This window comes from Mus caroli, chromosome 3 (genome assembly GCF_900094665.2).
Source record: "Mus caroli chromosome 3, CAROLI_EIJ_v1.1, whole genome shotgun sequence".
Classification (NCBI taxonomy): domain Eukaryota; kingdom Metazoa; phylum Chordata; class Mammalia; order Rodentia; family Muridae; genus Mus; species Mus caroli.
In genome coordinates this window covers 135,777,980-135,789,978 of record NC_034572.1, presented here as the reverse complement: position 1 = coordinate 135,789,978, position 11,999 = coordinate 135,777,980, and the positions used below count along the sequence as shown (strand labels likewise).

At 42.6% G+C, this 11,999-nt stretch overlaps 1 protein-coding gene across 1 annotated transcript in view; it reads right to left on the bottom strand.

Annotated features, from left to right (window-relative positions):
• Positions 1-2,525: 2,525 nt before the first annotated feature.
• The window catches only part of LOC110291318 (guanylate-binding protein 5), an 18,363-nt gene continuing 8,889 nt past the window's right edge, over positions 2,526-11,999 (bottom strand). Inside the window, exons 8-11 of the mRNA XM_021158401.2 lie at positions 11,000-11,212; positions 10,113-10,215; positions 9,812-9,993; positions 2,526-3,616 (exon numbers count right to left, since the gene is read on the bottom strand). Of these exons, the coding sequence (XP_021014060.1) occupies positions 3,497-3,616; positions 9,812-9,993; positions 10,113-10,215; positions 11,000-11,212 (618 nt within the window). The 3' untranslated portion in view covers positions 2,526-3,496. The remainder of the gene's footprint in view (positions 3,617-9,811; positions 9,994-10,112; positions 10,216-10,999; positions 11,213-11,999) is intronic.

The window sequence follows — 11,999 nt, the reverse complement described above, 5'->3', positions numbered from 1 at the left end:
GAACAGTCTCTGGATGGGAGGGGTAAGAGAGTTCAGGAAAAGTTCAGTTTTTCCTCTTTCAACCCATCTATGTAAGGGGTGGATTCAGGATTCAAATGGATCTGCATGTTTCTTTACAGATCTTGTTTGAACTTGTCAGGACTTCATTCCATAGCTGATATCAGACAAATGGTTCATCAGTGAAGATGACAATCGAGAGAAGACCTTGAACCTGAACCCAGGCATTAGAGCAAGACCTGGACAGAGAAAGGCTCTGACGGCAGGGTCTTCTAATTCCTATTATTTGTCATTGCCATCAAGTTTTGGAAGTGATTAAGGCCCAGGATACTGGGGACTGGGGCTTGGTTCCTGTGGGTTGTTAACTATCTGAAAGTCTCCAGTGGCTGGGATTTTAAATCATCAAGGAAACTTGTGGCTCAATAGTAGACCAAGTCAAGTCAATACAATTAATACTGAAATAAAAATGTGTAGAGCATGTTCAAAGTCATAATCTCCGAGGCTTACAGGATCATGCTCTTTGCTGCATGGTGTAAATAATATGTTCTCCTCTGGCAGGATTACAAGAGCATATGACTGTGTAAAGTAAAATGAGTAATTTAGTGCAAACAGTGCAAAGAAACTTAAGAGTCAGAAAGACAGTGGACAGATAGGGCTGAAGCTGGAAAATTGATGGTAAAATTCAAAGCCATCATTGTTGGGAGGAAAAAAGCTTGGTTTTCTTGCTTGGGATCCAGTAATGTACAAAATGGATGCATAATTACACACACACACACACACCACACACACTACTGAGTCCATTTAACATTGTTCATATATGCATCTATACATGTGCCCGTTTGAGGTTGGGCTACGTATTTGGGGATTTTTCTCTGGAAGAAACCAGTTCTCCTTCAAAGCTCCCAATGACTTCCTGTAGCTGTAGGAGTGCAATCGAGTGGAATCTCTCCTGTCCACATCAGCATTGCATCTGATGTTGCCATTATACCAGTTTTCATCAGGAATACAGTTGAGATTTCTTGGGTACATTTTCCGAGTTCTGGCGAGGGCACACTGTCTGGCAGCAGGAGCTCTGTCTTCTGTGTCTTACAATCTTTCAGCCCTTCTTCACATTTCTTTTCTCAGCCTTAGGTGTAAGTGTTGTTTGCATATGTCTACTTCTGAGTTCCAAGGAAAGGAATATATGAGTTTACTAAGTTAAAAGGCATGAGGGTTTTGTTGTTTGTTTGCCAACATAGGGTTTTGTTCTTACTGCAGAGGGCTGAGATAGTGAAACCAAAGAGATTATAACTTCGAATTTAACTAGAATGAGATAAATCCTAGAATATTATGTTGATGTATGCATGAATCATACATTTTGTTTAAATGTACAAGATAAAGAGATAAAATCAAACCTTATAGTTATTTTCATGGATAGTTAGTACAAAGGGATTGGATATTTCATAGCATTGTGAGATCTATGGAACATATTAAGTATAGCTATATACCAAAACATACAAAGTACACATTTTGGCAGCTAAGCCATCTGTAAGATGAGCATCATTTTAATTTTTTCAAAGTCTGACAGAAAATGCCAAGAAGCATCTAAGAGGAAACAATCGCACTGCGGTATCTCTGCAGAGGTCCTAGGGCTTGGTCTCTCACTCTGTAAGGCCACTTTAGGAAGAAAGTAATGGGTGGCCTACCTATACTCTTTGCTTCAGACCCTAGTGAATGCCCAAAGAAGACCCCTGTGTCCTGGGACTCAGGGTATGCAGGGAGCAAATGCAGAGGCTGAAGGATGGGCATAAACAAACAACATCTGATCACATGCCATCATTCTGCCACCCCAGCTGGCTCCTCCTGCTATTACCCAACAGCAAGTATAGAAGTCATGGTTTGTGTTTATTTCTTTTCTTTCTTTCCACCTTCACCATTCCTTAAAATGTATTCATGTTATTAACATAATTTCTTCCATTCATAGAAGTAGGATAAATAGATAGATAGATAGATAGATAGATAGATAGATAGATAGATAGATAGATAGATAGATAGATAGATGTGAGTTTGTATGTAAAATTCCCTAATGCTGTCATTCAGAAGAAATCACTATTATTTTGTTGATTGTTCTTGCAGATTATGTTTCCTGCTTGCTCTGAGCTGTCTATCTGGACTGAAACATCATGAAGCTAATTTAACTTGATTTCTATTCTAAATGAAATAGTAACTATTCAAGCTCCAAAATATTTATTTATTTAAAATGAGAAAATAAATGTTAATCAATGTAGTTATAAGTGCTAAAAATGCTACATTTTATCTAAGTTTCCACTTTTTGCTTCTGCTCAGGTGCTTCTGTCCTATGACATGTGAATTTCAGTATGAGCAAGAATTGTAGTATATAAAGTTGAGACATACAGGCGAATCAATTTAGTGAATTTTATTTTTTATTCCATTTTATTGAACACAGAATGAGACTAACACAAACAGGTAATTCTCTCTCTCTCTCTCTCTCCCTCCCTCCCTCCCTCCCTCCTTCCCTCTCTCTCCCTCTCCCCATTGCCTTCTGGATAGATAAAGGCAAGGGCTACTTACTTTATTAGAACAAACTAAGGCTATTTCCAGCTGAACAACTACACTGAGACAATGCTTGCCAGATACATCTCAATATAAAAGGGAAATGCACATTCCAAGCATAAATCTATCAATCTTAATTATGTTACCAACAATGGACAGCATGTAATTAAAAGAATTTTAAGACACACAGAAAAACCAAGCACAGGGTTTGGTTTTTGTTTTTGTTTAAAGAAATAAAGCAAATCAACCCCGAAACAGAGACAGGCTTAGAATAGTGAGAAATCATTTAAAAACTTTACATTTTAAATCATCAAAATGATTTAAAATCAGTGTCATTCCTGTGGTTAAGAATTCCTGTGAGCAATATACCTGGGCAAGTATAGAGTTTAAGGAAGAAAAATGGAAACAGACAAATGGTGATTTTTGTGTATCAAAATTAAAGAGACTTTCTTTACCACTAATCACGTGACAAGAGATAGAATGTGGACACAGCAGAATTCTAGAGGAACAAACCTCCCTCCATGTGTGAGTGACATGACGTTAACCATGTGACAAGGTTGACTATAATGTGTTTGGGCTCCTAAGAAAGAAACGGAAAGGAAGAAGAACATGCAGATGGTCAGTACACTGTACTGAAGAGCCAGCCCACTGCCACAGACTAGGGAACTCCACCCTGTTGAGAAATATGAATCTTTTCTGATTTCTCATTGGTATCTTCTTCCTATGTCCACCAGAAGAAGAGATACCATGTGAGTTGTAGATATTGGCCAAGTTCTACTCCACTAACACCCCCGGAGTAACATAAAATATCTTGAGACAAATATGGCAGTTCGACAGGGGGCACTGAGGCTTCTTAACTTTTGATTGTCTGAAGTCCTTCAGTCTCTTGTTCCTTTGTGTCTTCAATAAGAAGCAAGAAGAAATGGAGGGCTCAGGTTTTGGCATATTAGCTTATAACACAGTCGGGATGTCTACAGTGGTACCTCGTGTCCCTCAAGTGTTGGAGCTGCTGTTGAAGTGCTCTGCGTTCAGCTTCCTGCTTTGCCTTGATTCTATCAGCCTCTTCCTAAAATGCAATAAACAGAAACATAGAAGCTTAACAACAACAAAACCCTAGGATCAACTCTGGTCTCATTCCTAAACCATTGGCATTTCCCTACTTAAGTCAATTGATTGTAAGGAAGACAATCCCTGAAAAGCTCACTTCCATCAGTATATGTCGCCTACAAACATTCTATCACATTTCATCCTTTTTCTCCAGTTTCAGACATAGCATATATCAATCTCTGAGCTGTTAGTGTCTTTAGAATTCCATTCCAACACAGTCTTCTTCCTCAGATGGAGAAATCTCCTTGGTAATCTCAGTGACATATTCACTTCAGTTCTTACCTACACATGGAATAGTGGCAGATATTTTTCTACAAGAGGCTGTATACAGAGCACTGAGGTGACAACCTGCCACCCAGAGTGTCAAGTGCAGCCCTCTGAGTCCTGGCTGAAGATTAGGGTGGGTTCGCCACACTTTGATTGGCAGCTAGTGATTGTCCACTTTGCTTTTCAGGAAAGCACGGGATATCAAAACTATGTTAGAGTAGCCCCTAAGAGAGCTACTGCCTGTAGACATACTCGCAAGCCAGGGAATGGATAGGGACAGTGTTTTAGGATTGATAGCTAAGAATTTCACATCCACTCTGCAGAAGCAGCAGTACTGAAGTTCCCGCCTGCAAGCTTGTGTGGTGTGTGATGCCTGCATTTGGCCTATTTTTGTGGGAAGTCACAGAATTCACCTGAGTGCTAGGAACACAAGAGTTCTTCTTCATGATGGTTAGATCAGTGAATTCATCCAAAGGGCTTTGTACCTGATAAACCATGCATACTGCTTCCTAAGTGCTGAAGGACTAAAGAAACAAAGGTGTAGACCATGAGAAACAGCAATGGGTAAGACAAAACAGGAATGAAGACACAGACTATAAACTTCCTGTAAAAAAACCAAACAACAACAAAAACCCACCATGATCAAGACACATGATGGTCTAGAGCAGAGGTAGTTAATGTGATCAAGAAATGCCTCCATTCTTATTTAATAATTGATTATGCACACTCTGTGCCAAACATCATTCTAAATCCAAATATTTAAGCATTTACTATCATAATCTTGTAAAACACATGTGGTTGCTGCCTCTACACTGCACCTGTTGCGCCAGGAAACATTCCTGAACCCCCCAAAAGACCACCAAGGAGCTGATCCCAAGGCAATCACATTGGGGTCTCTATTCAAGCCCAAGCTTTGGGCTCCCTGACAACTCTGACCCAGCAGGAAGGTGGATCTCTAAGCCTAGTTTTAGGCAAGCATTTATAGAGGCAAGAATAGGGTATCTAGCCTAAAACACATCTGATTAGGGGGACATCATTATGGTCTTTAACATAATTGGCTGATGCTGGGAATCAAACCATAAACAACTTTTGCTTTTTTTTTTTTTCTGATTGGTGGTTATTAGGAAGTGAAGTGCCAGGGGAAGAACTACAACCTTGGGGTATAGATTTGTTGAAGAATAACCTGGAAACTGGTACTGAATGCAGGTTTTGTTGGGGACTGCGGTAGCCTAGAAATCGGTGCTAGGTGTCAGTTTGTTAATTAACTTGAGTTCAACCTTAGGTCAGGTTCTGTAAGATAGAGTCTAAACCCAAAAGATTTGGGTCTCTCATTCCTCCCTTTCTCAGGTAACTAGGAGGCCCAAACATGGCGTTTTCTGGAGCTCATAGGCTTTGTTGTCTAGGTTTTGGAGGGACTGATAGTGACTCTTTATAACCATAACCATTTAAGTCTCTCTAATGTTTAGTAAGGCCCTCTCTAATTCCGGCCATTGATTTTCTGACTATCTCTGCATGGAGCCTAGAGAATCTTGGAGGTGGGACATGTTATCTCATAACATAACTAGCCATGTCTTAGAGGGGGTCAGGGTTGTCATCTCCCAGTTCTTATGATGGCCCTGCAGCTTGTGTCATGTGGGTGAAGGGTCCATCAATGGGAGACAGGAAGAGTCCTGAGGCTGAGTTTCCTCTTGCTGGTCAGGTCCTCTTCAACTGCAAATGGATATGTGATGGATCTACCACTGTCATCCTGTCAAACTTCAGGGCAATGGATGGTGTCAAGATGATAACACAGAAACATTTAAATGAGATTTTAATGACCCCTGGCTGGAGGGAGACCTGTTTCATAAAGAACATGAAGTGTAGGCCAAACAAGTTTATGAGCCCCTTGGACACCTTTGAGATCATCTAGCAATTGGCAATCATTGAACCCAGGGATGCCCTTTGCCTGTACGTCAAGAATAATGCGGGATGGTAACGCAAACATGATTTTAAAAGGGTGAGTCCCATCTGGTAAGGGGGGAGGGGTGGTGGAGGAGTTTTACACCCAGTAGAGAGAGAAGGGAAAGAGAGTTAACTCAGTCATTGCCAGTGTCTTAGTTAAGGTCTCTTTTAGAGTTTTGCTCATTCTCTCTACCTGTCCTGAACTCTGGGGTCCATATGCACAATAAAGTTCCCAATCAATCTACAGAATACTGGCTAGTCTCTGACTTACATGGGACAAAAACACTGGTCCACTGTCTGACCCTATCATCTGAGGAAGTTCATACCTTTGGTAGTATGTCCTCTAAGACCTTCTTTGTCACCGTGGATGTAGTTTTATGCTTGCTGAGGAAATCCTCAGTTCAAACTGAAAAGGCATCTATAAACATCAGTAAATATTTACATCTACATTTTCTTGGTTTTTATCTCTGTGAAGTCTGTCTCCCAGTAGAGTCTAGGCTTTGTGCCTCTGAACCAACTGGCAGGGTTCTTCTCATTATCCACCATATTAGTTAGCTGGCAGGCTTTACCAGTTTTGACCATCTCAACTATCTTTGAGTTGGCACCCGAAATCCAGATATTAGCAAATCCTGTATTATATAGACGCCCATGTGGGAAGAGCGGTGGATCTTCTGAGAGTGTGTAGTCCCATTTCTTCTGGCTCAAGGAGTTTGTAATCTGCTGTTCTCTACCATCCAACATAACGCTGTGTCATGGGAAAATTTCTAGTCCAGGTTATGCCATCTTTTGAATACTTAGGCTGGTCAGGGAGTATAGGGTCCCCTGGCTCCTGGGAAGTCAAAGGCAAGAGAGATTGTTGTCCTCTGAAACTGGGTCTTTTCCTTTCTGGTGTCCCAAGCAATGGATGATGGCCAGCTTTTTAGGCACCCATAGAGCCATTAGTAGGGAGAGGATTTTTTTTCTTTATATTTGATAGTCTTTTCTTTTGCCGTTAGGTCTCTCTATATAAATAGGCCTGTGGACACAAGCGGTAGTAAAGGCATTGTGCCTTCCCAGCTCTAACACCTTGGTTAGAGCTATCAGTTCAACTTTCTGGGCTGACATTCCTGCCAGGAGTGGCTCTGCCCATATGATCTCAGTATTTGAGACAACCACTGCTACAGCATACCCCTGTCCCTTCTCAATGGAGCTGTTGCCATTGATGAACCATACATCCATCAAGGGGATATCCTGAAGATCTGATCTGGTTCCATGGATATGGGTCAAAATGTCTGAACAGTAATACAGAGGCCCATCAAGGCCTGGGTCAGGCAGCAGGGTAGACGGGCTAAGGGCAGCTGGACCTGAAAGTTTATCTTAGGGGGATTTAAGAGGAGAGACAGGTAACGAGTCGTTCTGGCATTGGTGATAGTCAGGATTTGGCCCAGTGACAGCTTGTCAGCATCCTTATCCAGGAGGGCTGTAGGTGTTGTAATGCACAAAAGAGGGAGGGGGACAATCTCTGGCAACTGGGACTCAGCTCTCTCATCCATAAAGAGATAGAAGGGCTTAATCTCTTCTGGCAACCCCAAAGCTGGTATAGAAATTGCTTTCTGGCCTCGGAGAGCCATCTCTGACCTTCTCTTAATATGTTTCCCCCAGATCTAGGGAGGCCACTTGTAGTTGGCAGAGTAGGGCCTTCGAGATAGTCTAAATTTCCCAGGGTTTCTAGGAGGCCTTTCTAGGCATTTTTGTTTGGTTTCTGCAGACCCCAAGAGGTCATTTATAAACTGTTGAAGAGAACTCTTCAGATTTCAGCAAGACAGAATGTTGAGCTCTATTACCAACAAGGAAGTGGGCAGGTTTTCTCTTTCCTTTCTAAGTGGGGGCATTTTCAATCTTTAAGGTCCCCCCCTTTATCACTTTTTCTAGAAGCCATCTGTTTCAGACGTCTCCTATGGTCCTCTGGTTCAGCGGTGGCAGCCAACAGGATCTTTGCCAGATCTTGAATCTGTTGCTTCTGCTCTTTTCTACTGTCTTTTCTCTGTTTCTCTTCCTTCAACTGCTTTTCCTCTGCACTCTAGTATTATTATTATTATTAAGCATTTTCTCTGCCACTCAGACTTTTTTTTCCCTTAACCTCTGAACCCTTTGGAGCTTTTTCTTAGTACCCGGTGCTGTCTGATTGATAAAAGCTACAGCTGCTGCTGCTTCTGCTTTGGAATGTCCCTATGAACGTTTCTAAGAAAGCTGCAGACCACTCCTCATTTCTCTGACTAATACCTTATTTATCTTTGGCCAAATTGGTGGGCTGTCTTACAGCCACTTCGAGACCTGCCAGTCAGCCTGGCAGTAAGACTTAGAGTCTCTCCTTAGCGTTAGCAGGGTTGAAGTCCTAATCTGGGTGGGTTGAAGGGAAAGCCAGCCTCAATAGCTTCCTGGTTGCTGGTGGGTTCCCCAGTAGGGCCAAGAACCAGTTTCCTAGCCTCTGTCTGTGATGAAGAGAACCTGCAAGAGCTTTTGGCAATCAGGCCAAGTGGGCTGGGTGGGTGGGGGTGGGGGTTAAAGAGGACTATTTCTAAGAGATTAATTACTGTAAAGGAGGAGTTCTGAGTTCTCTAGTTATAAAGTCACTAGTTGCAACAGGCCAATAGTGATGAGGTTGGTTTTCTTGATTACCAACCAGCCTTTCTGTGCACAAGAGCAGGATGAAAGACTCGGGCTCAGAAGGCAGCCCCCTGTGGTATCAGAGTTGCTGCCTGTGGTACAGCTGCTATCCCACCTGAGGGACTGAATAAGGTGGGGCTGCCTGTTGTCTGGAGAGGAAAAGTTTTCCTAATGATGACAGAAAGATTTTGTCCCCTAGTTTTAACTTAATGGAGTTGAAGGCACCTGTCCTATATTAACATCTATCAAAATAGCCCCATAACAGAGACAATAAACATAAAACATAAGAAAAAAATTGTCTTTTAAACTTGTCCCTTCCCTTCAGGAAGGAACAAAAGTAACTAGATCAGTGGGTGTTCTTGGCTCTCCAAGGCCATGCCCACCCCAGACCAGAACTCAGAATGTCTTCTGGTCCCATGTGGCCAAGGTCCCCTGGCATGCCTGCTTTAACTGCCTCTGCCTACAGATACAGATTTAAGGCCTCATTTCAAAACAGAATTACAGACGTGGCACCACTCAGAGTTTACAAACAAAGACACAGGCAAGAATTACCATACGTAAACACATGGACAGACTCACAGACTCAGACAGACATTGAGACCTTCAGGGTTGAGTCCTGGAGGCCTTGGAGTTCCTGGCCAATACACCAATATGTTGTGCCAGAAAACATTCGTGAACCCCAAAAAGACCACCAAGGACCCGATTCTGAGGTAATCGAATTAGGATCTAGCCTCAAGTTTGGGCTCCCCATCAACCCTGACAAAGCAGGAGCTCTGAGCCCAGTTTTAGATGAGTATTTATAGAGGCAAAAAGAGAGTATCTAGCCTAATACACATCTAATTGGGAGGTGGGGAGCATTATGGCCTTTAACATAATTGGCTGGTGCTGGGAGCCATAAACTTAACTTCTGTAACCTTGGGGTGTAGATTTGTTGGGGAATAACCTGGAAAGAGATGCTAGATGCAGGTTTTGTTGGGGGTGGGGGGAGGTAGCCTGGAAACTGGTGCTAGGATGTCAGTTTGTTAGTTAACATGAGTTCAACCTCAGGTCAAGTTCTCTAAGATGGAATCTGAACCCAAAAGATTTGGTCTCTCACACCAAAGTACAGAGAGAGGGGACAACTTGCAAAAACATATTTGGTAAAAGGTGGTACTGGGGTTGACGCCCCACAGTCTGGCTCTAGCATCCCTGCCCTGAGCTATCACCTGAGCCCGTCTCTCCTCCTCAGACCGTCACCTTGACAGATGGGAGAGGGATGAGTAGCTGAGTGACACTTGAGAGGGAATTAGTTCACAAGTACCTGGGCCCTCTGCTTCAGGATCCTCTCTTGCTCTCGCGCAAATCTTGCCTTCTCCATCGCTATTTGCCACAGTTGCTCTTGATGCTGTCTCTCTATCTCTGCTTTCCTTTGCTCTTCCTGGATGCGAATAGCCTCCAACCTCTGTGCTTCAAGCCGGGCAGCCTCTGTTCTTTCTTGCTCCGCTGAGGAAAAGGAAAACAAGACACTAGGAAAACTACAGTGCTCTCTGCTTGCAAAGGCAGGCTGTGCTAGTGTTAGCTTTCCTGTACATCATGTAATACTGGCTCCATTTCCTGCTCACCTTTCCTCTGGATCTCCTTGTCTGTGAGAACCTGGTCTGTTTGTAGAATTGTATGGCTCACTGTTTCTTTGGCGTTCAAATAGGTCTGCAGCACTTCCTCAGCCTGGAACTCCCAAAAAGATGCTGTTATAATTAGGAAATGCTAATTTGCAACCTGAGAAATGTCTTTATTTCTTCTCTCGCTATCTCTCCTTCCTGAGGGATGCTCAGCCAGTACATACATGATGGGACTCTCCATCAATCCTCATGCATGGGAATGATACTAGCCAGGCCAGTCACAGCACCCAGGAATGCTACAGGAACCAGTCTTATTTATGGGTATATAAACATGAACATTTGGGTGTTTTAAAAAACTAATATGGGTGCTGGAGCAGATACACTTGCTTCCTCTGAGGTGTACATCTCTATGGGCAAGCTAAACTTGGGGCATCTGAGACTTTTGTTTTTGTTTTAGTTTGCTTTGGCAGCAGGTGGGGGAGCTGCTTGGAAACCAAGCCAACAATCAGGAAAACAAAGCATAAAAATGAAGTAGAGGTTGGAAATAAATAATAAAGTAAGGAGAATGAATTACATCATTTGAACCCTGGAATGTATCTACACATGGACTAAAAGCCTTTTAAGCCAATCAGTTACTTGATTTCCTTAAACTGGCTTCACTAACGGAGATTCTGCCTGTGTCATCCCAATTAGTCCCTTTGATGGTCATTAACCTCGATGGCTACCACGGAAGTCTAATGATCACAGCGATGGTTTGCGTTTATCTACAGCGGTCAATGAAGCTCTCCACCATAACATCTGTGTCAGGCACATGTCCAGGCAGCAGAAGAGAAACTCACGGGCAGAGACATAGAGCACATCACTTCACCTGTACTGGGGATGAAGGATACCTGTGTTCCCTTCCCTGGCTGCTGACGGTAATTTGCCTTTAGCTCTTCCATCCTCTGAAGGAAGAGCTTGTGGCCTCCTGGTTTGTGATAGAACTCCTGTGCCACCTCTTGTTCCAGAGGCTTAAAAATACTCAGAAGTAGGGTTGAGCAGAGGGCTGCAGAAGCATCCACGTTCTTCTTACAAATCTCATCCTGCTTTGCACTTAGTAGGTTCTATAGATGGACCAAAACAAAACAAAAATACAAACAAACACAAACATGGAGACCTTAGATACACTTCAGCATTTCTGAGAATTGTTTTTTCAAAAGAATCTACATTTTATTTTCTTAGAAACCTAGGGAATGTATATAAGATTATATCCTTATCGAAGCTGGGAACGTTGTAAGAGGAATAGTCTGTGAACAAAGTTATGTTTATTTGGCACTAGAAGTTTCTTCATTTTTTAAACAGCAGATTAACTAAGTTGTTTTATTAAGGGAAAGTGAGGAAGAACTTGTATGAGTAGGGACACCCTGTCATGTTCTTTTTATTCCTTCATAGCTTGACATTTTGCTGCATTTATACAGTTGAGACTCGCTCCTGGTTTCCATTGTAACCTCCTCTCACCTTTTCTCCGTTATCCATAGAAACCCTTCTTAGTGTGTGTGTGTGTGTGTGTGTGTGTGTGTGTGTGTGTGTGGTGTGTGTGTCCCATTGAATTTAGTTAGGATTAGTTGAAACTCTTTTAGCAAGAGATTACTTCTACCTTAGATGTGATTTTTATGATTGCAGAGCTCTACTGGGCACCATAACTTTAAATGCAATCAACTTCATAACAACATTTTTTTTCAGATTTTCTACCTCAAGATGAGTGTGAAATCGCCAGGCGTAGTGGCGTACGCCTTTAATCCCAGCACTCGGGAGGCCGAGGCAGGCGGATTTCTGAGTTTGAGGCCAGCCTGGTCTACAAAGTGAGTTCCAGGACAGCCAGGGCTATACAGAGAAACCCTGTCTCAAAAA